Genomic DNA, 22,330 nt, shown 5'->3' on the forward strand with positions numbered 1-22,330 from the left:
AGATATGTGGGGGAAGGAAGTTGCAGGAGAGGAGAGGGAACAGCCAGTGCAAAGGCCCGGAGGAGGGACTGTTCTTGGTGTGCCCCCCAAACAGCAGAGCCTGGCATGGCAGGGACCCAGGGAGCACTTGGGAAAGTGGGAGGAGCAGAGGTCAGAGAAGAAGGTTGGACACGTTGGGTAGGGCCTTGTAGACAAAAGGGAGGAGGTCAGCTTTTACTGTGGTTGAGCTACTGGAAGGTTTTGATTAGGGGGTGACATATGATCTAACACATAGGTCTTAACAGGATTGCGGGGCTGTTGAGTGAGAAGAGACTGTCAGAGAATATGGTGAACTCCAGGGTGGTCCCCATATTATCTGCCCCCTCATGTTCATGCCCTGTGTGGCCCTCTCCCTGTCACTGTGGGTGGGACCCGTGACTTGCTTTTAACCAACAGCCTATGGCAAAGGTGACAGATGCCACTTCTGTGATTATGGTACACAATATTGTAATATCCCATCTTACAAGAGAACCCTCTCTTTGCTGGCTTTGATGAAGTCAGTGTCATGCTGGGGGGCCCAGATAGCAAAGAACTGAGGATGGCCTCTGGCTGACACTCAGCGAAAGCCTGAGACCCTCAGTGTAACAGACTGCAAGGAACTGATCCTCCCACGGCCACATATGCTTGGAAGCATATTCTTCCCCAGCGCAACCTCAGATGAGACTGCAGCCCTGGCCATACTTGGATCATAGCCTGCTAAAACCCCAACACAGAGAACTCAGCTAAGCCATGAGTAGACCCCCGATCCAAAGAAACTGTGAGATAACAATTGTATGTTAAACTTTGAAGTTTATGGCAAGATTGTCATGCAGCAATAGATAATACGTAGGCAAGCGATGGGGGTGGCTTGGACCAGGGAGTTGGGGGAGGTGTGGAGGTGGACGAAGGCATCCAAGTCCAGTGTACTTTGAAGGACTTGCTGATGGATTGCTTGTGGAAGTAGCTTAGAGTTTTGTGATGTCTCTGTGCAAGGGAATGTGCTACATTTTGCAAAAAATCATTTTATTCATCCGTCACCCTTATCCTTAGCATTGGGTGATATCTGTTTCACACATGAAGAAAGTTCAGCCAAAGAACTTGGCCAGTCTCTTGTCTAATAGGTGACAGGCCCAGATTCTGGGGACTCCAAGTTTAAACACAGTACTCTCTGTTTCCTGGGGAAACCCTGAAAGTTTGCAGGAGGCATTCGCTATACCCACTCTTTGTCCAGGCTGAGCAACAGCCAGGCAGGAATGGGCCAGTGCTGGCACCAGTGGCTTCTGCCTCCTTCTTCTCTGCAGAAAAGAAGTCACTTAACTTTGTTGATCTCCTTCTGTAACCCTTGCTATTCAGGAATAGAAGAGGGGACTCTCACTGTTCCATTCTTGCTTTAGTTTTACTCCCAGGTCCCTGATCCCTGGGCATAGAAATCAGACAGCCCCAGATGCATCTTTTTCCTTCCCCATTGATCTTGACCTACATTTATGCTGTTATACACATCCATGCCTTTAATATTCTCATCGCTTCAAAACTGTTAAACTCCTAGGCATCCTTCAAGATCCAACTCAAATGGCTCTTTCATAAGTCCTTCCTCCTTTTTCCTACACAGAGCTAGTTCTTCTCTCTACTTAGTGCTTTGAACTCCCAAGAACATCTTCTGCACTTGGTAGCATCTGAGCCTCCTGTGCCTGGCACACACCTGGCACGTAGTGGGTGCTCAACCGACATTCTTGAGTGGATGAGAGAGTGAACAATACATGAAGCCCCTCCTACCTCCTCAGTCCTGGCTTTCTCCTGGCCTCTTTTCCCTAGCAGTGGGCCTGTTAGCCCTCTGAGGTAACAGAGCCCTGTGTATAGTGATCACCATGGCAACTCCAATGAACATCTGGGGGAGGGCAACTTCCCAGCAACCATCCATTGGTCTTTACCAGTAGTTCTGCAGCGGCGATCTGCACTCCTGGGCTTCAGCACACATCAGTGTGGTTCACGTGTTTCCTGCTGTTATGAAAGAGATTGGAGAGGTGAGGCAGAGACTTATGAAGGGCCAGGGTCCTTCCAGGACATGGGGTTTCATCTTCCTTTTCCCCATTCAGAGTTGCTTGTGAGTGAAGACTGCCCAGACTAGAACTACCTTCCCGCCCTCTTTGACCAAAGTTCTTGGGATCTCTCTCTCCAGGTCAGAAACTGGAAGTGAGTCCACACTTCTATTGTAGCCCGTCCAGACTGCTCTGGACTGGCGGTGCACGGGGACGTACAGAGCTGCTGTGGACACATCAGGTGGGTGGCTGGGGATGGGGGATGGGGATAGGAGGAGAATGACAACTTGAAGGAGCTAACTTGAACTTCACCTAGCTTGAAGATGTGCAACTTAATTTTAGCCCCACCTGGTGAAGTCCTGTGCCTTTTCTGAGCCTCATTTTCTCCATCTGTGAAAGAGGATATGTTAGTAGTGTCTCTGAACACCTTACTGGGTATTTGTGAAGACAGACTAATTTACCAGATGTGAGAATGCTTGACATAGGACTTGTGTTAGTTATCTCTTGCTGCACAACAGATCACCCCAAAACTTAATGGGCTTAATACAACATTTACTCTCTCATAGTTTCTGTGAGTTGGGAGTACTGGTAGAGTGTTGGTGATTTTTCTGTCCTAGGGTCTCTCACGGGCTGCAATCAAAGTGTTGCTTGGAACCCATTCACATGGCAGGATCCAGCTCCTTTGGAGCTGTTGGCAAGAGGCCACTCTGAGTTCCTTGCCCTGTGGACTTCACCGTAAGGCAGCTCACAACAGGGAAACTGGCTTCCATGAGAGCAGATGAGCTGAGGAGAGCTGCAGAGAGTGTGTGAACAAGACAGAAGTCGTAGTCTCTTATAAGTTCATCATGGATGTGACATCCCTCATTTTTGCCACATTCCATTCATCACTAGGTCCGGTCCACACTAAAGGGGAGGGAATTATACCAAGAAACAGTATGATTAGGAGCCATGTCAACTGCCTACCACTGTCTGCCCTCTGGCCACCAATAATGTACATCCCTTCCACACGCAAAATACATTCATCCCCTCCTAAGATATTTAAAATTCTCATCCTATTAAAGCATCAGTTTAAAAGCTAGAATCTGGTCATATAAATCAGCTCCAGGTGTGGCTGAGGCTCCTCCAGTGTTGTTCCTTAAGTACAGCTTTTCAAATTCAATTCTTCTCCATCATAGATCTATGAAACTAAGTAATTTGCCCTGAACACACCTAACATACAATGATGTGATAGGCATAGGATAAGAGCTAGTGACATTCCTATTCAAAATTGAGGAAAATGGAGACATGGAGTCAATGGTCCATAGCAGTTTTGAAATTCAGCCACACAAATGTTGGACACTCCTTGGTTAGGTTTCAAGGCCTGGGAATAATTCTCCATGGCTCTCAGCTCTGCCTTCTGGACTCTTGCTTCCACTCTCTGACTCGCCTTTTTTATTTTTATTTTTTTTTCCAATGGTATCTTTTCATTTTGTACTGTCTCTATCCCTTTTACCCCAAGCTGCCGGCATTTTGCTGATGTTGTTTTCTCAACAGTAAAGCTTACAGGGGTTCACTCCACTGAACAAAACTCACACCCCTTTTTAACTGGGGCTCCTGTTGAGGAGCCTTAAGCTTCCTAGAGGTCCTATAGTTCTGTTAAGAGGATACATCAGGCATATCGTTAATGTCTTTAAAGCACCGTTTGTGTGATGGAGTAATATCCTGATCCTTTGATCTTTCTGAAGTTTTAACAACAGGTCGCACAGTCACACTCTTGGGCACACTTTCCAGACAGTTTTCTGAAGCCATTTCTTAATTTTAGCATCTTTTTGGCAACTGGAGAGGATGAGACTTCAGAACCATTAGTTAGGTACTGGCATCTTTTTCTTTAACAGTCCCTTCTTCAATTCATCTCCTTCCTTTCACATTTCATTACAAGCAGCAAGAAGAAACTAAGTGGCAACTGCAATATTTTGTTTGGAACTCTTTGGCTAGATGACTCAGTTCATTAGTCAGATAGCTGCAGATGACAGTGTCACTGTTTCTGCCACTACATAACAAGGGCCTTTCTTCTGCTATTTCTAGTAATATATTCTTCACTTCCATTTGGGCCCTCACTGGCAGCTTCTTCCAACTCCAGATTTGCGCTTAAAAAAAAAAATCTGTTTAAGGTGATTTAGGCTTTTCCTATCATGCTTCTCAAAATCCTTAAAGACTCTGAACACTGCTTGGTTCCAAATTCAGTCCAACATTTTTAAGTATTAATTACAGCAACACCCCACTCTTAGTACCAAAATATGTATCAGCTATGTATTGTCACATAACAAATGACCATAAAGCTTAGAAGCTTGACACTGCATGTTTAAAACAGTACAAATTTATGATCTCAGAGTTTATAGGGGTCAGGATCCTGACTTGGCTGGGTCCTCTGGCCCAGGGTATCCCACAGGCTGTAACAAAAGTGTCATCTAGGCTGTGTTCTCATATCAAGGCTCAACTGGGGAACGATCCACTTTCAAGCTCACTCAGGTGCCAGGATTCATTCAGTTCTTCAAAGACTGTTGGACTCAGGGCTTCTATTCCTCATGAGCTTTTGGCCAGAAGCCACCCTCAGTTTCTTGCCGCATGTGCTGCTCCACAGGGCAACTCAAAACATGGCATTTGCTGTCATCAGAATGAGCAAACCAAGGAGAGCCAGGGAAAGAGTGCAAACAAAACCAAAGTCATGGGCTGGGTGCAGTGGCTCATGCTGGTAATCCCAGCACTTTGGGAGGCTGAAGCAGACAGATCATGAGATCAGGAGATCTAGACCATCCTGGCTAACACAGTGAAACCCCGTCTCTACTAAAAATACAAAAAAAATTACCTGGGCATGCTGGCGTATGCCTGTAGTCCCAGCTACTACAGAGGCTGAGGCAGGAGAATGGCTTGAACCCAGGAGGCGAAGGTTGCAGTGAGCCGAGATTGTGCCACACTGCACTCCAGCCTGGGAGACAGAGTGAGACTCCGCCTCAAAAACAAACAAACAAACAAACACCTGAAGTCACTAATATAACCTTGGAAGTGACATCTCACCAGTTTTGTCATATCTTTTTTGACCAGAAGCAAGTCACTAGGCCCAGCCTACACTCAAGGTGGGGTGGGATCATACAATATGTGACTCTCAGAAGGGTAGGATTATTGCAAGTTATATCAGAAGTTTCACAATCATCAAACAATGATTAAGTGTCCAAATTAATAGAGTGTTTTCCTTGGTGGTTTTTTTGAGAACAAAATTGACCTGTTTTTGAGCTTACCAGGAAAACAACTTACAGGATGATCTTAGAGTCACTCTCCCTCTTCGGGTCTCAGTCCTCAAAGATGCCTTCCAGATCTGACTTGTGTCTATTCCTCCCTTATTACAAAGACACTTACCTTGTAGTAGTATCTTTAGGGCCAGATTTTATTTATACTACAAAATTCACAAAAACCTGGGAGTCGGGGGAGCGGTGGAGGGACAACCCACATGGAATAAAAGAAGAGAACATAAATAAGAAAAAGAGGCCAGACATGGTTGCTGTAAGCCCAGCACTTCAGGAGGCCGAGGCAGGTGGATCACTTGAGGCCAGGAGTTAGAGATCAGCTTGGCCAACATGGTAAAACGCCATCTCCACTAAAAATACAAAAAATTAGCCAGGCATGGTGGCACACACCTGTAATCCTAGCTTCTCGGGAGGCTGAGGTGGGAGAATTGCTTGAACTCAGGAGGCGGAGCTTGCACTTGCAGTGAGCCGAGATGGAGCCACTGCACTCCAGCCCGGGTGACAGAGTGAGACCCTGTCTCAAAAAAAAAAAAAAAAAAAAAATCACATAAGAAAACAAAACACAAGCACGAAAGCTACAGAGCCTTTTGAAACTACCCCTCTAATTTGAATCAAAGGCCTTAGGGAGAAGACTAAGTTTACAACAGAGCAAAGTGTGGGTTCCTGCTCTTGGCTCTTCTTCATGGTGGCTAAGCTGCTTCCCTTCCCTGACCACGAATGACCAGTCAGCAAATGGATACAATCCTATTTGCAGGAAGACAAATGGTTGCCAGGCTGGGGGCCAGGGCAATGGGCTTCACAGCCAGGGGTCTGCTAGGGTCTCCTAGGGTGGTGGTGATAGGGGAGAAGAGGAGGAGGAGATGAAGAGATGATGAAGGAGTAAAAGGAGCCCAGGGTCCCAAGGCTACTTGAGAAAGGCCTTTGAGGACTGGTGGGGTGGGGTGGGGGTGGCCAGGGCTTTTCAGAGAGAGCAGAGGCTGCATAAGTCCAGGAGGCAGCCCCTGGGCCAGGGGTGATGAGTAATGAGGCAGAGGTTCCGTGGGTCTGGGCAGTGCCAGAGGGCACCAGGAACAGCTTAAGAACCTCTGATCAGGGGTGGGCAGACAGCCACAGGCCTTCCTGTTCAGCTCCCAGCTCATCCTTGTTCACAGAGACTCTGTGTGTCATCTGAGATGATGGAATGTGGTGCTTTGTTTACAGGACTAAGCTTGGAATTGCCTGTCCCACAGCAAGAGGCTATGGAGCTGGGCCACCGAGCAGGTAAGACGGGCAGACCAGGGATGTGCTGAATGCACATCCAGGCTTCTGGAGGGACTCCCTGGGGCAGCAGGGCACAGGCCCTTTCTCCTCCCCTTCCGTCTTGCGTTGGCCGCCAGACCCACCATCGGCCCTGGCTTCCTAGGGTGCATTCTGTTGGAAGACAGAAGGAAAAAGAAGGGATTGGTATTATTGAGCCCTCCCATCCTGCCGTGTGTAGGGATTATTCACCCCGATATGGTCCCCATCCTGAGGGGATGACTCAGGTGGTCTGAGTCTTGTGTGCACCAGAAGGGCAGGGCTGTGGGGGAACATGGTGAGGGGCCTGGCCTTGGTGGGTGGGAGGTACATACGGGGTCACACGTGAGCCAAGACCAGGGTTAGTGTAAAGCCCAAGGAGTGGAGGGGAGTGTTCCAGGCAGGAGGAACAGCTCAGGCAAAGGCCTGGAAGGGAGAGAGGTCTGGCACTTTCAAGGAGTCCTGAGAGCAGGGACTCTGCCCTGAGGACAAGAGGAAAGATTTCAATGCAGGTGCGGGATGGAGTCAGGCCTGCTCTGAGAAGGGTCCCCGGGGTGAGTGGAGGGTGGCTGGGGCTGGCAGGTGGGATGGGGCTAAGAGAGTCCAGTGAGTTGGGGCAGCGCTCCTCCTAAAATCTTCCTCCAATGTCGTGAATGCCCACGGGCCTTGTTAGACACTCAGATTCCAGATTCAGGGCCTTTCTGATGTAGCAGCTCTGAGAGGGGCCCAGGAATCTGTATTTTTAATGAACGTCCAGGGAATCCTGATACATAGCCACATTTAGATAAACTCTGCAGACTAATCATTTGATCTTCATAATAGCAAATGAAGCAGGGTTCACTCTGCCCGTTTTACAGCTGAATGAACGGAGTAGAGGAAAGGTGTCAATGAGATTCTTGAAATGGCAGAGCAGGTCTTCATTCATTCGTGCATGCATCCATTCATTCACTCAACAGATATTCAACACTGACAGGATAGGGGTTGGCCTGTTCAGCTTACTGTTGTGTCCCCGTCGCCTGGCATAGCACCTGACACGTAGTTGGGTCTTGCTCAGTTGATGAGTTGGTGAATATCCTGGCTCTCCAGGTCAGAGACATAAGACATATTTGGGCCATAAACGTGCCCATAATCCCAAAGGGTAGGCTGAGGGTGAGCTGGCAATGGCGACAGCACGTGCTGATAGAGGAGGCAGTGCAGGACTGGCTGTCCTGATCCAGGAGGAGCCCATCCCTGCCCTGGGCCCTCAGTCCACCCAGGAGCAGGGGGAGGGGGCTGAGGTTGACCAGATGGGTGGTCTTCCCGCTCTCTGCCTCCGCTCTTTTGAGGAGGGTCATCATGCCCGTCCATCCTGACAGTCCAGCTGTCTCCGGAGGTGCCCCTCTGCTTGGCTGCCTGCTGGTTGGGGCACAGCCCAGTACAGGAAGAAGGAAGTCTGGTCTTGGGGAACAGGTTTTCCCTCTGCCTGTCGTGTAGGTGACAAAGAGCCATGACAAAGGCACCAAGCGGAAGGAAGACGAGGAGAAAGTGGGCAGGGAAGCAGAGAAACCTCAGGTCTCCATCTCCCACTGCCCTGGGGAAGGGTCTGCAGTCCCCCGAGGGGTAGGCGAGAAGGGCCCTTCCCTACCTCCATCACTTGTGACAACAGAGCAGGGATCCGTGGGAGTGAAATAAAAACCACAGTGGCTGCCAAAGCCTGATGTCTGCAGCATCCTTCTCTGAGAAACTAAACTGGGCCCATCTGAATGTTCCCCAGTGGGGTGGTGGTGGAGGCCTGCAGGGCTCCCAAGGGAAGTTAGGGCTGTCTCCACTACCTTGAGTAGATCCCCAAGGCAGGGTGGTGCATTGAACAGCAAGTTACAAAGCAACACACTACTCTGGTCTCGTTCAAACACAAAAGCGAAACAAAGTTATATACTTTTTTTTTTTTTTTTGAGGTGGAGTCTCGCTCTGTTGCCCAGGCTGGAGTGCAGTGGTGTGATCTCAGCTTAATGCAACCTCCGCCTCCTGGGTTCAAGCAATACTCCTGTCTCCGTAGCTGGGATTACAGGTGCACGCCACCACACCCACCTAATTTTTGTATTTTTAGCAGAGGCAGGGTTTCACCATGTTGGCCAAGCTGATCTCGAACTCCTAACCTCAAGTGATCTGACCACCCTGGCCTCCCAAAGTGCTGGCGTGAGCCACCATGTACAGGCATGTCATTAATGACTCTTACAGGTATGAGGCCCTTAATGACCACTTACAGGTGTGAGTCACTGTCATGCACGTGAAGAGACCAGCAAACAGGCTTTGTGTGAGCAATAAAGTTTTTTAATCACCTGGGTGCAGGCGGGCTGAGTCCGAAAAGAGAGTCAGCAAAGGTGGGAAGAATATTACGAAGTACCTTCCTAAGGGCGGGGGAGGATATTACAAACGACCTTCTCAAGGGTGGGGAGGGCGTATCCTACAAAGTACATTCGCAAGGGCGGGGGAACATCACAAAGTACATTATCGCAAGGGCCAGGAGGCTGTATCGTCACAAAGTCAATTGATCAGTTAGGGCAGGGCAGGAACAAATCGCAATGGTAGAATGTCGTTAGTTAAGGCAGGAATTGGCTATTTTCGCATCTTTTGTGGATCTTCAGTTGCTTCAGGCCGTCTGGATGTATACCCACAGGCCACAGGGGATATGTTGGCTTAGCTTGGGCTCAGAGGCCTGACAGCCACCATGCCCAGCCCCTGTGTATCTTTTAAGAGGACTGGAGGACTCATCTTGAGGTTTTGGAGGGAAGACCACCAAACACATTTACAGCTGTAATCTGGGGTGGAGGATGGGGCCAGGCTGTGAGGCTGAGAGCAAGAGACCCAGAGGAGTGGAGGCCGTGGGCAGGGACATGGGAGACAGGGAGAGGTGGGGAGGAGAGAGCCTGGGAGGTGAGTGGGATGGTGCCACTTCTCAGCCCTGGCGAAGGGAGGAGGTAGGTATTGGGGAGCAGCCTTGCATTGGAGGCAAAGTCTGGGAGTCCCATCCAGCTCCAGTACTTCCCAGGCATGTGGCTTGGCCCCAGGAACGCCTCTGCCAGTGCCACTGCTGCCAGATTCTCACTGCGGAGAGTAAGGGGGAGGTTTCAAGATGGAAAAGTGGGGAAAGGAACTATCCAAATGGAGCCAGGGGCATGCAAGTGCAGACAGGCCAAGTCCCTTGCTTAGGGTCACACAGCTAGGCCTCAAGGCGGGACACGCTTTGGGGGTAGCCCTTGTTGCCCCAGGCAATGTGGACTAACCCTGCCCATGGGAGGCATGGCAGGCTGACCTGTCTTCTCCCTTTGTGTCTCCTAATTTCCCACCCATGCCTCTGGTCCCTCTCCCCTTCTCTGGCTCCGGAGTTCTGGGGCTCTGTGCCTGTCTGTTCCCCCTCCTCACCCCCATCTCTGCCCCTCTCCCCATCCTCTACTTTCTGCCCTTGTCTGCGTGTCTCTCTCCCTCCCCCTCTGTTTCTCTTTGTCCTGTTCAGGTACAACCTCTTTGACCAAGGCCCACCTGAACGACAAGGAGGGCCAGCAGAACTTGGACCCCTGGAAAACGACCTGCAGTTCCTTGGACACCTCCAAGTTCAAGAACCAGGGTCTGTCGCCACCACAGCCCCTGCCCCGGGAAGCCAGCACTCAAGGCAGCTCCCTAGGACAGTGCCACTCGAAGGAGATTCCCCCTCCACCTCCGACTGCTGCCAGAAGGGATTCTCTGGGGATGGACCCACAGTCCAGGTCCCTGAAGAACGGGGGCTCTCGATCCTCCTCAAGAGAGAACAGGGCCACCTCGGGAGAGGGGGCTCAGCCGTGCCAGGGGACGGATGACGTTCCCAGCTTGGGGGCCCAGGACCAGAGGAGCACACCCACGAACCAGAAGGGCAGCATCATTCCTAATAACATTCGCCACAAGTTTGGGAGCAACGTGGTGGACGAGCTGGTCTCCGAGGAGCAGGTGTCACAGCAGGGGCCAGGAGGGTGATGCAGAGTCTTAAAATGAGGACACAAGATAAACTCACTCTTGAGTACAGAGTCCCTATAATAATAACACTAGAAAGCAGTATCTCCTGAGCACCTGCTGTGTGCCAGGCACTGTGCACTGTTTACACTTCACATATAACAGGCTGTTACATCTTCCCAGCAACCCATGAGGAAGGTACTATTATTCTCCTCATTTTATGGTTAAGGAGCCCGAGGTTTAGAGGGGTTAAGTCAGTCAACCAAATTCACCCAATTGTGTGAGACGAGGGTGCAAACTGGGTCGGCAGGTTCTGGAACTCTGGCCCTTAATGACTTTGCAGTTAAAAGCCTTTTGTGTGAATTGGATGTTTTCCATTTGAACAAGTCTCCCAAAGAAGACAGCATTTAGTGGATGGATAGCATTTACTGGGAATCGGAAGACTTGGATTTGAATCCTGGACCTACTCCTAAATGCTGGGTGACTTTGGATAAGTTACTTACCCTCTCTGGGCTTCAGTCTCCACATCTGTAAAGCAAGGCAGTTGGACTAGGTCAGGCTGACAAATACACAGTGTGTATATCACAACCCTCCCAGCCTGCATTCATGGCAGACATCGCTAGTCGATGCCAGCACTCTTTTCCACCCGATATAGCATTCCAGGCAGTCACTATGAATCAACTGAAACTTAAGATAAAATTCATTTGCCATTTTTGGCCAAATGCTGTGTTCTTTCTGCCCTGGCATTCTGAGACATACTTTCAAAGCCAGCATCTCAACCCTCATAGCAACTGCATTGTGTGGAGGGTCAGGCAGGAGTTACTGCTTCATTTTTAACAGATGGTATAACCAAGTCCCAAGGAGGGGCTTGGGTCACAAAAGCTGGGGGTCAGGCTTCTCCCAGGCTACCCTTCCACTCTGTCATCTTAAAGTGCGGTGACCCCACCACCAGCAAGTCTGGAAGGTCACAATCTTGACATGTTCTGCCCCACTTGGAGGAACTTGTCCCAATTTGAGGTTGACTCTATGGCCACTACCTCTCACCACCCTGCCCAGCCTTGGGACATGTCCTTTTTTTCTTCAGCCACCATTGTCCCTGGCTGGAATCAAGAAATCTGTGTTTTCTGCCCACCTGTAACTTATGTCACAAGTGTCATTGAGCCAGCAAGTGTCAGAGCTGGAAGCCACTTCAAAGAGCATCCAGTTCCACCCTGCCTTCACATTTTACATGTAGGGAAACTGAGGCCTAGAGCGGAGAAGAGGCTTGCCGAAGTCAGCAGCTGATATATTGCAGAATTGGAACTCAAACCCAGGTGTTCTGCCCCTGGGCCTGGGCTCAGCTTCTCTGCGTGTCAGTTTCCCTGTTGGTATGAAGAGGGAGTTGGCCTTGTTGAAAGCTAAGCACCCACCCAGAGCTGCCCTGCGTGATGCCTCAGTTGTAGGAGGCAAGCCAGGGCTCTGTGGCCTGCCAGCCATGTGAATTGGGTGATCTCGGGCCCCAGAGGCCCGCTTTCCTCATTTATAAAATGGTGGGAAGAGTGGCACCCTATAGAGACCCCCCACCCCAGTGTTGCATGTAGCAGGTGCTTAATGCTTGGAAGAGGTTTTATGATCGTTAACCTGATGCCCCCCACCCATGGCAGTGCAGCTGAGAGGGGTTGGGGCTGGGGCCTTTGTATACTCCAGCTCCCCAGCCCTGTGAACAGGTTGAGGGCTGCAGGCTGAAGGTGGGATCATGGTGGGGAGGGCAGGGTCAAGGGAGGAGGGGTTGGAGGGAGATATGGGGCTTGACACTGCTTTCCCATCCCCGGTCTGTTGTCCCTGCCTCTCTGCTCAGGCTCAAAGGGCTATTGATGAAGCCTTCGAGGGCCAGAAGAAGGCAAGCTCATGGCCCAGCAGGACCCCGAATCCTATGGAAATCTCCTCCGTCTTCTCAGACTACTATGATCTCGGCTACAACATGCGGTCAAACTTGTTTCAAGGTCAAGTCAAAGGGGAAAAGGGTGGGACCGGGAACACCCATGGTCTCCCAGGCATGGGGCAGGGAAGGCCTTTACCCCAGGGCACATCTCCAAGGACACTTATTTCATGCCCATGTGTCCTCTATGTCAGCTTGCGAGTGCTGGGAGCATCCAGACCCCTGTCCTGGATGTGTGGATGATTCATCCCAGTTGGCAGTCAGCCCCTCACACTCCCAGACACCTGTGGCCCCTTCCCTTCCTTTCCCTTCCCTTCCCTTCTCTTCCTTTCCTTTCCCTTCCTTTCCCTTCCTTTCCTTTCCTTTCCCATCCTTTCCCTTCCTTTCCCTCCCCTGCCCTCCCCTCCCCGCCTTCCCTTGTCTTCCCTTCCCCTCCCCTCCGCTCCCCTCCCCTCCCCTCCCCTCCCCTCCCCTCCCCTCCCTTCCCTTCTTGTGTTTTTTGAAGTCTCATCCTGTTGCCCAGGCTGGAGAGCAGTGGCACAGTCTTGGCTCGCTGAAATCTCCACCTCACACGCTCAAGCAAGCAATCCTCCCACCTCAGCCACAACCCTGCCCTGACAAGTAGCTGGGAGCACAGATGCATGCCACCATGCCTGGCTAATTTTTTTTTTGTTTTGTTTTTTGTATTTTTGATAGAGACAAAGTTTCATCATGTTGCCCAGGCTGGTCTCAAACTCCTGGGCTCAAGTGATCCACCCACCTCGGCCTCCCAAAGTGCTGGGATTACAGGCGTGAGCCACTGTACCCTGCCCACCTCTGGTTCTTAATTTGCCAGTAGGAGGCCCAGGACTCACTAGAAGACCCAGGACTGCTGCTCCCCACCCCCAGCCCCATCCCAGGAACCTTTGATCACAGTGACAATATCAAGTTTTTTTGGTTCAAAACTCAGCTCACTAGCTGGGTGTGACCTTAGGTGGGATCCTCAACCTCTCCAAACCTCCACTGCCTTCTCAGTACAGTGGAGATGATAATGAGAGTATGGCCCTCGCTGGGTCATTGGCAGGACTTTATGAAGTGCCACACGAAGGTGCCTGGCCAAGGCAAGTCGTGAGCACTCAGTAGCTGTCAGGCTATCATTTTTCTTCTCCAGAGCCTGGAGGTGGCGCTACCTGGGAAGACAGGAAGGGTGGGTTGGAGGATCTGACATTTACAGAGGGTTTCCATTGGGTCATTGTAGTTCTGTTTGGTTGGGATGAGGAGAGTGCTGTTAGCTCCATTTCACGGGCAGATTTCAGATCATTTGCGCTAGAACTTTTAGTAGTCTGCATTGTGTCTGGGACTCAAAGTCAGGTGTTCCTTCTGCCTCCACAGCCTCATAGTCTTTTCTTGACCACTAAGTCTCTTCCCTAGCTTTCATCCTGTTCCCAGGGTCTTCTGGATGGCTCAGATGCCCGTCACAGCGCACAGGGACTTCTCTCTGCCCCACATTCTGATTTGGCCTCATTGCAAAATGAGACTCTTTCTGGTGCGGCTCCTTCCTCTCTCCTCACTCCAGGCCCTCTCCAGTGTTCCCAGAGGCCTGACAAACCTCTTCCACCTGGCTCGGATCCCTGTCACCCGAGGAACCAGACACCCACTGGAAGCCTTTCTGGATTTTTCTTTGAGCTTGGAGAAGGGATGGTGCTGGGGGAGGAAAGCAAGAATACAGTTCTGCTTGCTCTCTGTTCTGGGCCTTCCAGATCCTGCCTTCCAGTTCTCTCTTTAACAAGTATCGGTCACCAAATAGCTATTCCATACAACTTTGTATGATAATGTCTACTTAAATGTAAAATAATCTATTTTTTAAAATGTCCATGTCCCATCATCCCACCTGGGAAGTAGAACTGTGCCAAGGATGTGCTGGAGCTCCTAACAGCTTGAGCCAGCTCACAGGAGGCAATTGTTTCGCTGCACTGATTGGCACATAAATGCTGTCTTAAAATTGGCTATGCTAGTAGTATTTACACTCTGGAAATTGGCAAACACTATGAATCAGGGCTTCACCCTGCAGCACAGTACTGTCAGTGTGCCCATCCATCTGTCCCTCTCTGTCTCCACCCACCCGGGGTTAGCCTTTGCGCTTGCTGTTTGAGGTTGGTGAGACTGGTATGGCTGCACAAGAGTGAGGCAGAAGACATCAGAGGAAACACACTGGGTCGTGAAGCCTGCTGGAAGGTCTTTACTCGGAGTGAGATGAGAAACCAAGCCAGGGTTTTAAGCAGGAGAATGGTCCTGTTTGGCTCAGGTTAAAGGCTCACTCCAGTTGCTATGGGGAGAATGGACATAGGGAGCTGGGGCAGAAACAGGGAAACCGGTAGGAGGCAGCTGCAAAACTCCAGATGGGACAGATGATGGTGGCTTGGTCCTGGAAGCTGGGCTAGTGCACTGCACGATTCTGGAAGGCACCATTGTGCAATATAGCAGCTCAGGGAGGTAATGGTGAAGGTGGCCTGATGTAGTAGGATTCTGGATATTTGTATAAGGCAGAGAGAAGAGAATATGCTAATGAATAGATTTTGGGGTGAGATACAGGAATTAAGGTTGATTTCAACGTTTTTGACCTGAACGACTGGAAGGATGAGATGGCTATTTACTGAGTTGGAGAAGGTGCTGGGGGAGCAGGCTGAGGGACTCCTATCCTATGCTGAATCATAGAGATCATCTTTTATACAGTCTTCTAAAATATTTAGCTTTGCTTTTCACATTTAAGTCTTTAATCCACCTGGAGTTGATTTTTGTTTTTAGTATGAAGTAGGGATTCATTTTCAAAAACTGTAGACGGCTTTTGTGAGTTTTAGCCACTTAAGAAAGTAGTAAAACTAGGCTTGAGGAAACTTTCGGCAGCTTGCCCAGCTGTATAAAAAGTGAGATGATGAGCTCGGGCACTCCTTGGGCATCTATGTGCCCAGCCCTCAAAATAATGGAACAACAACAACAAAAATCTTTCCCTAGTAAGGATTCATTTTCAATTCCTTCTTTATGTGGATTACTGATTCCCTCAGCACCTTTCATTGAATAGGCTCATCTTTCCTCCCAGTGACCTGCAGTGGTACCTCTGTTATCCATCAGGTTTTGACACATGCATAGATCGGTTTCCAGGCTCTATTCTGTCCATTGGTCTAATATTACACTTTTAATCACTAAGGTATTATAAGTGACCTGATATCTGGTCAGGCAATACTCCCACTACCACCCCTCCACCACCATCACCAGTTAATGTCTTAGGTTTCTAGGCCCTTTACTCTTCCATACAAATGTTATTAATATATGGAAATTTCCATGAAAAACCCTGTTGGGATTTTGTTTGGAAGTACGTTGAATCTACAGCTCAATTTAAGGGCTGTTGTCAGCTTTATAATGAATTTTCTAATATATGAATATGGTGTATACCTTCATTGATTTAAGTCTTCCTTTGATATCTCTCAGTAACATTTTGCAATTTTTTTTTCTATAAACATCATGCAGGGTTTTTTTTGTTAGACTTACTTAGGAGAATCTCTTTTTTTGCTGCTTATTGAAAATGATATATTTTTAAAATTCTATTTTCTAACTTTGCTTCTGATACTGTATATGTAAATGCAATTTTTTGTTTTTGTATATTAATCTTATATCCAGAAGCTTTATGCAGCTCACCAATTAATTCCAATAATTATTTATAGATTCTTTAGGAGTGCTTTGAATAGTAATAATGGCTACATTTATGCATTGTATCTAACATATGCCAGGTACTGGTCTAAATACTTTATACATATATTTTATTCTCCACATGAATCCCATGTGGTAAATGCTACAATTCCCATTTTTTTTTCTGGATGAAAAAAATTGAGTCACGGAAAAGTTAAATAACTTAATTAAGGCTACACAGGTAGGAACGGTCAGAGTTGGGATTTAAACCCTGCCAGTCAGAGGCTAGAGTTTAAATTCTTAAACACTAGGCTTTTCTCACCTTTATATCAGCACCTGGCTGACCTTTCTAGGACAATGGTGTATATAAGCAGGAAAAACAGGCATCCTTATCTCCTTCTTGATTCTACCATTACACCATTAAATACAATATAGTCAGTTTTCACACTGCTGATAAAGACATACCTGAGGCTGGGTAATTTATAAAGAAAAAGAAGTTTAATAGACTCACGGTTCCACGTAGCTGGGGAGGCCTCACATCATGGCGGAAGATGAAAGGCACGTCTTACATGGTGGCCGACAAGACAGAATGAGAACCAAGTGAAAGGAGTTTCCTCTTATAAAACCATCAGATCTCATGAAATTTATTCACTACTATGAAAACAGCATGGGGGAAAATGGAGCTGGCTCTGGGTCTTAGTCTGGCTTTGGGTGTCCTGAGAGTTTAGTGAACTTCATGCGGGGAGAGTGTTGTCATGGCTGTGAGTCCTGGGTATATAGGCTTCCCACAGCCAGGCACCAGACAGGGCTGCGGGGGGACCATGTGGGATGGCCTGCAGGAATATGGCCAGGGTGAGTGGCCCTTTGTGTATTTTCTGCCTCCCAACTCACCGTGGCTCCAGCTTCAGAAGGAGGTCAGAGCAGAACACCCCTGTGGGCTAACATGAAGGTACTCATCTGCTCCAGGCAGCAGGGCTGGGAGGGGAGAGTAGAGGGTGAGCCCATGGTAAGGACAAGCCAAGTACAAATCAAAGCCTGGACTGGGCTCACCTGGACATTGTGTCTTTGAGTCACAGAGCAGGCAGAATGGTAGCTTACGTCCTTCCATTTCCCTCTGTGTCCAGGTATCCAGGGATCCCCGAACCAGCTTACCAAGGATTTTTTTTTTTTTCCCACTTCTTTCCATTGTTGGAATTCTGATTTCCTCTATTTGGTGTCTTCCTCTTTCTTGGTTTGCTCTCTTGTCTTTGGGGTGGATTCAGTCTCCTAGCTTGATGTCATTGTCATTGGAGAACACAGCCCTGTAATGATGTAAATCCTTTGAAATTGTTCAGATTCACTTTAGAGCCCAGTAGATGGCGATTTTTGTAGATGATCTGTGTGTGCTTAAAAATAATCTCTCTGGGGGCCAGGCACAGAGGCTCATGCCTGTAATCCCAGCACTTTGGGAGGCCGAGGCAGGCAGATCACGAGGTCAGGAGATCGAGAACATCCTGGCCAACATGGTGAAACCCTATCTCTACTAAAAATACAAAAATTAGCTGGGTGTGGTGGCATGTGCCTGTAATCCCAGCTACTCAGGAGGCTGAGGCAAGAGAATTGCTTGAACCAGGGAGTCGGAGGTTGCAGTGAACCAAGATTGTGCCACTGCACTCCAGCCTGGTGACAGAGCAAGACTCTGTTTCAAATAAATAAATAAATAAATAAATAAATAATCTCTCGGGAGGCAGAGGCAGGCAGATCACGAGGTCAAGAGATCGAGATCATCCTGGCCAACATGGTGAAACCCCGTCTCTACTAAAAATACAAAAATCAGCTGGGCATGATGGTGCACGCCTGTAATACCAGCTACTTGGGAGGCTGAGGCAGAAGAATTGCTTGAACCAGGGAGGCGGAGGTTGTAGTGAGCCAAGATCGTGCCACTGCACTCCAGTCTGGTGACAGAGCAAGACTCCGTCTCAAAATAATAATAGTAATAATAATAATAATAATCTCTTGGGTAAGGGATTCTGCATTTGTCTAATAGAACAGGCTTGTTAATGATTTCCATGCAAATCTTCTAATTCTTATTAATATTCTTTGCTTGATCTATTAGTTACTAAAATATGTGTCTCTAAATCTTCCCCTATAATAGCAGCTTTGTCCATTTCTCCTGTGGCTCTGTCAATTTTGCCTTATCTATTTTGAAATTACCTCAATGTAGCAAGTTCAGAATCATTGCATTACCTTAATGAATTGCGGTTGTTTTTGTTTTTCATCATGCCTTTGCACTACAGTCTATTTTGCCTGATATAGTTAGACCAGATTGCTTTTAGTTAGTGTTTGCCTGGGTGTATCTTTTTCTGTTCTTCCACGTTTATCCTCTCTTTGTGTCCTTTTAAATATGCTTTCAATGATATATACCTGGAAAACATTTTCGGTAGTATCGTAATCTGGTTTTTAACCAATGGGTTTAATTTATTCATATTGATTCTCGTTACTGATATAGACTATTTGGATTTATTTCCATGATCTTATTTTGCGTTTTCTATTTGTGCTGCTTTTTCTTTGTGGCTTCTTTTTCTTTCTCTTTTTGGATTTGCATCAGCTTTCTTATTTTTCTCAATCTGATATTTGTTCTTTTCTACTCCTCTTATTCTTTGAGTGGTTACCTTTGACATGTTTATGTGCATAGTTAACAAATTATAAAGTTAATCTAGGCATTTGTGTTTTCCTGAACACTATAAGGTCCTTAGAAGGCTTTAACTTTGGCTGGGCACGGTGGCTCACACCTGTAATCCCAGCACTTTGGGAGGCCGAGGTGGGTGGATCACAAGGTCAAGAGATCGAGACCATCGTGGCTAACATGGTGAAACCCTGTCTCTACTAAAAATACAAAAATTAGCTGGGTGTGGTGGTGCACACCTATAGTCCCAGCTACTCAGGAGGCTGAGGCAGGAAAATCACTTGAACCTGGGAGGCGGAGGCTGCAGTGAGCCGAGATCGAGCCACTGCACTCCAGCCTGGTGACAGAGCAAGACTCCGTCTAAAAAAATAATAACAAAATAAAATAAAATAACTTTAATTACTCTCCCGACCTCCACCTCAGCTTACATGTTATTATTTTATAGAATGTATATATACGTATATATAGAATATATATATTATATATATATATTTAGAGATTGGTTCTCGCTTTGTTTTTCAGACTGGTCTCAAACTCCTGGATTTAAATGATCCCTCTGCCTCAGACTTCCAAAGTACTGGGATTACAGGCATGAGCCACTGTTCCTCGCCTAGAATTAGACATAAGCAAAGTACTTTAAGCTGTGGAGCCTAGAGCCACAAGGTCTGGGTTTGAGTTCTAGATCTCATGTACCAGCTGTGTGACTTTAGACAAGTTACTTAACTTCTCTGTGCTTCAGTGACTTCAACAGTAAAATGGGCATAATAATTATATCTACTTCTTAAGAGTCGTTGAGAAGATTCAATGGGTAGTTCATGTGAAGCTCCCATCATCGTCACCATTATTATATTATTCCATAAATTAGATGCTGATGCTGTTATTATAATGAACATATATTTAGATTTACTCTGTTTCCATTTTCTTTGCTTCCTATTCCTTCTTGTATCTCAGGCCTTCCTTCTGGGATCACTTTTTCTCTTCCTGAAGTATGTTTAGAAGGTATGTTTAGTGAGGTCTTGCTGCTGGTGAACTTTAGGCTCTGTTTCTCAGAAAAGTCTTATTTTGTCCTCCTTCTTGGAAGGTAGTTATATTATATATAGATTGCTGATTGTTTTCTATTAGTACTTTGATATTGATCCATTTTTTTCTGTCTTTGATGATTAATCAAATCAATTATTATTCTTTACAAGTAATTTTTCTTTTCTCCATGGCTACTTCTAACATCCTCTTGTTTCTGGTGTTCTGAATTTTACTTGGATGTACTTAGATAAGGAATTCCTTTGACTTACCCTGATTAGAGAATAATGATTCCTTTTTTTTTTTTCCGAGATGGAGTCTTGCTCTGTTGCCCAGGCTGGTATGCAGTGGCACAATCTCGGTTCACTGCAAACTCCTCCTCCCAAGTTCAAGCGATTCTCCTGCCTCAGCCTCCCAAGTAGCTGGGATTACGGGCGCCTGCCCGGCTAATTTTTTTTGTATTTTTAGTAGAGACGGGGTTTCACCATATTGGCCAGGCTGGTGTCGAACTCCTGATCTCAAGTGATCTGCCTGCCTCCGCCTCCCAAAGTGCTGAGATTACAGGCGTGAGCCACCGCGCCAGGCCTATGATTCTTGAATCTAAGACTTCACGTCTTTCAAGTCTGAAAAAATTTCACCTATCATCTTTTCAAATATTGTTTCTGTCCATTTTTTCTAGTCTCGCCTTTTAGAACTCCATTGAGATGTGTTTTGGGCATTCTCATTTAACCAGCGTCTTAACGCCTCTTTCATGTTTTCCACATCTTTTTCTTTTCTTTTCTTTTTTTAATTGAGACAGAGTTTTGCTCTTGTTGCCCGGGCTGGAGTGCAGTGGCATGATCTCGAGTCACTGCAACCTCCGCCTCCCGGGTTCAAGCGACTCTCCTGCCTCAGCCTCCCAAGTAGCTGGGATCACAGGCATGCACCACCATGCCCAGCTAATTTTTGTATTTTCAGTAGAGACAGGGCTTCCCCATGTTGATCAGCCTGGTCTCGAACTCTGGACCTCAGGTGATCCGCCCGCCTCGGCCTCTCAAAGTGCTGGGATTACAGGCATGAGCCACCACGCCCAGCCCACATCTTTTTTTTTTTCTTTATATTGCATCCTAATACTAATTTCTTCAGGTGTATCTTCCAGTTTACCATTTTCTCTCAGCTGTATTTGATCTGCTATTTTACCTGTTAATTGAATTTCTTTTTAAACTTTTATGATGGCAATTTTCAAGCTTATGGAAAAGAAGAGAACTTAGTTTATGAATAGATGTTGCTCATGCCACCCAGCCTCAACAGTGATGAATACATAGCCGATCTTGTCTCATCTTTTCTCCCACCCATCCGCTCCCATCCAAGATTATTTCAAAGCAAGTTCCAGGCATCTTATTATCCAAGAAGTTTAATTTTTTCAATTATTACGTTTCATTTCTGAAATTCCATTTGCTTCTCTTACTAATCTATCTGCTCTTTCTGGATGGTTTCTTATTCTTTCCTTATATTTTTATTCTCTTTTTTATGGTTTCAATCATTAAATACACTTATTTTGTATTCTGTATCTGATCATTCAAATCTTTGCTAATTTGGGAGATTTTGTCCTTTGGTATTTCTGCTGACTCTTGATCATTGTAACGTATTTGCTTGTGCATGTTTGAATTTTGAATATAGAGATGTTATCTTAAGTTACAGGTATTAGTTGTCACTTGCTAGATGTCCTGATGAATGTCCAACAATTTTGTCTTCCCAGCCATGCAAAAAAAATCTCATTTCTTGGTATAGCTGAAGACACTGAAGCTCAGAGAGGTTAAACATTTCTCTGAGGCCATACTATCTGTAAATAATGGAGTTTGGGTTTGAACCCAAATGGCTTTACTTTGAAACCCTTCCCACTCCCCTTCCCTTCTGCAATTTGCCATCTGTAAAGGAAACTGACACCCAATATAAACTATGGAGTACCCGACTGCCACTGAATTGGGCACTCGGGGTTTCTTCATGGCATTCCACAGGGGCTGCTGAGGAGACAAAGAGCCTCATGAAGGCTTCCTACACACCAGAGGTCATTGAGAAATCAATTAGGGACTTAGAACACTGGCATGGCAGAAAGACGGATGATCTGGGTAAGTGAGGAGCTGCGGGTGATGGGAGGCAAGGACTGTCCTCCACAGGCAGGGTGTGTTGGCTCTAAGGTTCAGAGAGAAATCAGAGCAGGAGACAGAGCCAGGGGTGGACTTGGAAGAGGTATGAGTCATCCCTGGGGTCTGGGCACTCCAGAGACTGCTGGATGATCTAATCTGTGCTGGCTCCTCTCCTGCTCTCTGTAGGACGGTGGCACCGGAAAAATGCTATGAATCTGAACTTGCAGAAAGCACTGGAAGAGAAATATGGAGAAAACAGCAAATCCAAGAGCTCAAAGTACTAGATTTGACACAGTAGAGGTGTCTTGTACTCAAATAAAGTGCTAACAATAAGGAAAGGCTCAGGTCTGAGTCCTTCTGTGCTTGGT

General features: G+C 47.3%; 4 protein-coding genes across 6 annotated transcripts in view; 2 read left to right on the top strand and 2 right to left on the bottom strand.

The window, feature by feature from the left end:
* PVALB (parvalbumin) overlaps nt 1–22,330 on the top strand; it is a 307,642-nt gene that overhangs the window by 96,715 nt on the left and 188,597 nt on the right. The window lies entirely within an intron of this gene.
* KCTD17 (potassium channel tetramerization domain containing 17) overlaps nt 1–22,330 on the bottom strand; it is a 357,579-nt gene that overhangs the window by 54,346 nt on the left and 280,903 nt on the right. The gene's annotated exons all lie outside the window — the stretch shown is intronic.
* MPST (mercaptopyruvate sulfurtransferase) overlaps nt 1–22,330 on the bottom strand; it is a 462,750-nt gene that overhangs the window by 20,574 nt on the left and 419,846 nt on the right. The window lies entirely within an intron of this gene.
* TEX33 (testis expressed 33) lies at nt 1,914–22,306 on the top strand. Of its 2 annotated transcripts, XM_050806350.1 has the most exons (7): nt 1,914–2,039; nt 2,195–2,295; nt 6,536–6,595; nt 10,104–10,570; nt 12,411–12,555; nt 21,834–21,944; nt 22,149–22,306. In XM_050806350.1, exons 3-7 carry the CDS (start codon nt 6,574–6,576, stop codon nt 22,244–22,246), a joined length of 843 nt encoding a protein of 280 aa, XP_050662307.1. In that variant the 5' UTR covers nt 1,914–2,039; nt 2,195–2,295; nt 6,536–6,573; the 3' UTR covers nt 22,247–22,306. The 2 variants fall into 2 exon arrangements, with proteins under 2 accessions (XP_050662307.1, XP_050662308.1); XM_050806351.1 differs by lacking the exon at nt 21,834–21,944 and having other exon boundaries at nt 22,149–22,294.

Source organism: Macaca thibetana, chromosome 10 (genome assembly GCF_024542745.1).
Source record: "Macaca thibetana thibetana isolate TM-01 chromosome 10, ASM2454274v1, whole genome shotgun sequence".
In the NCBI taxonomy this organism is placed as follows: Eukaryota; Metazoa; Chordata; class Mammalia; order Primates; family Cercopithecidae; genus Macaca; species Macaca thibetana.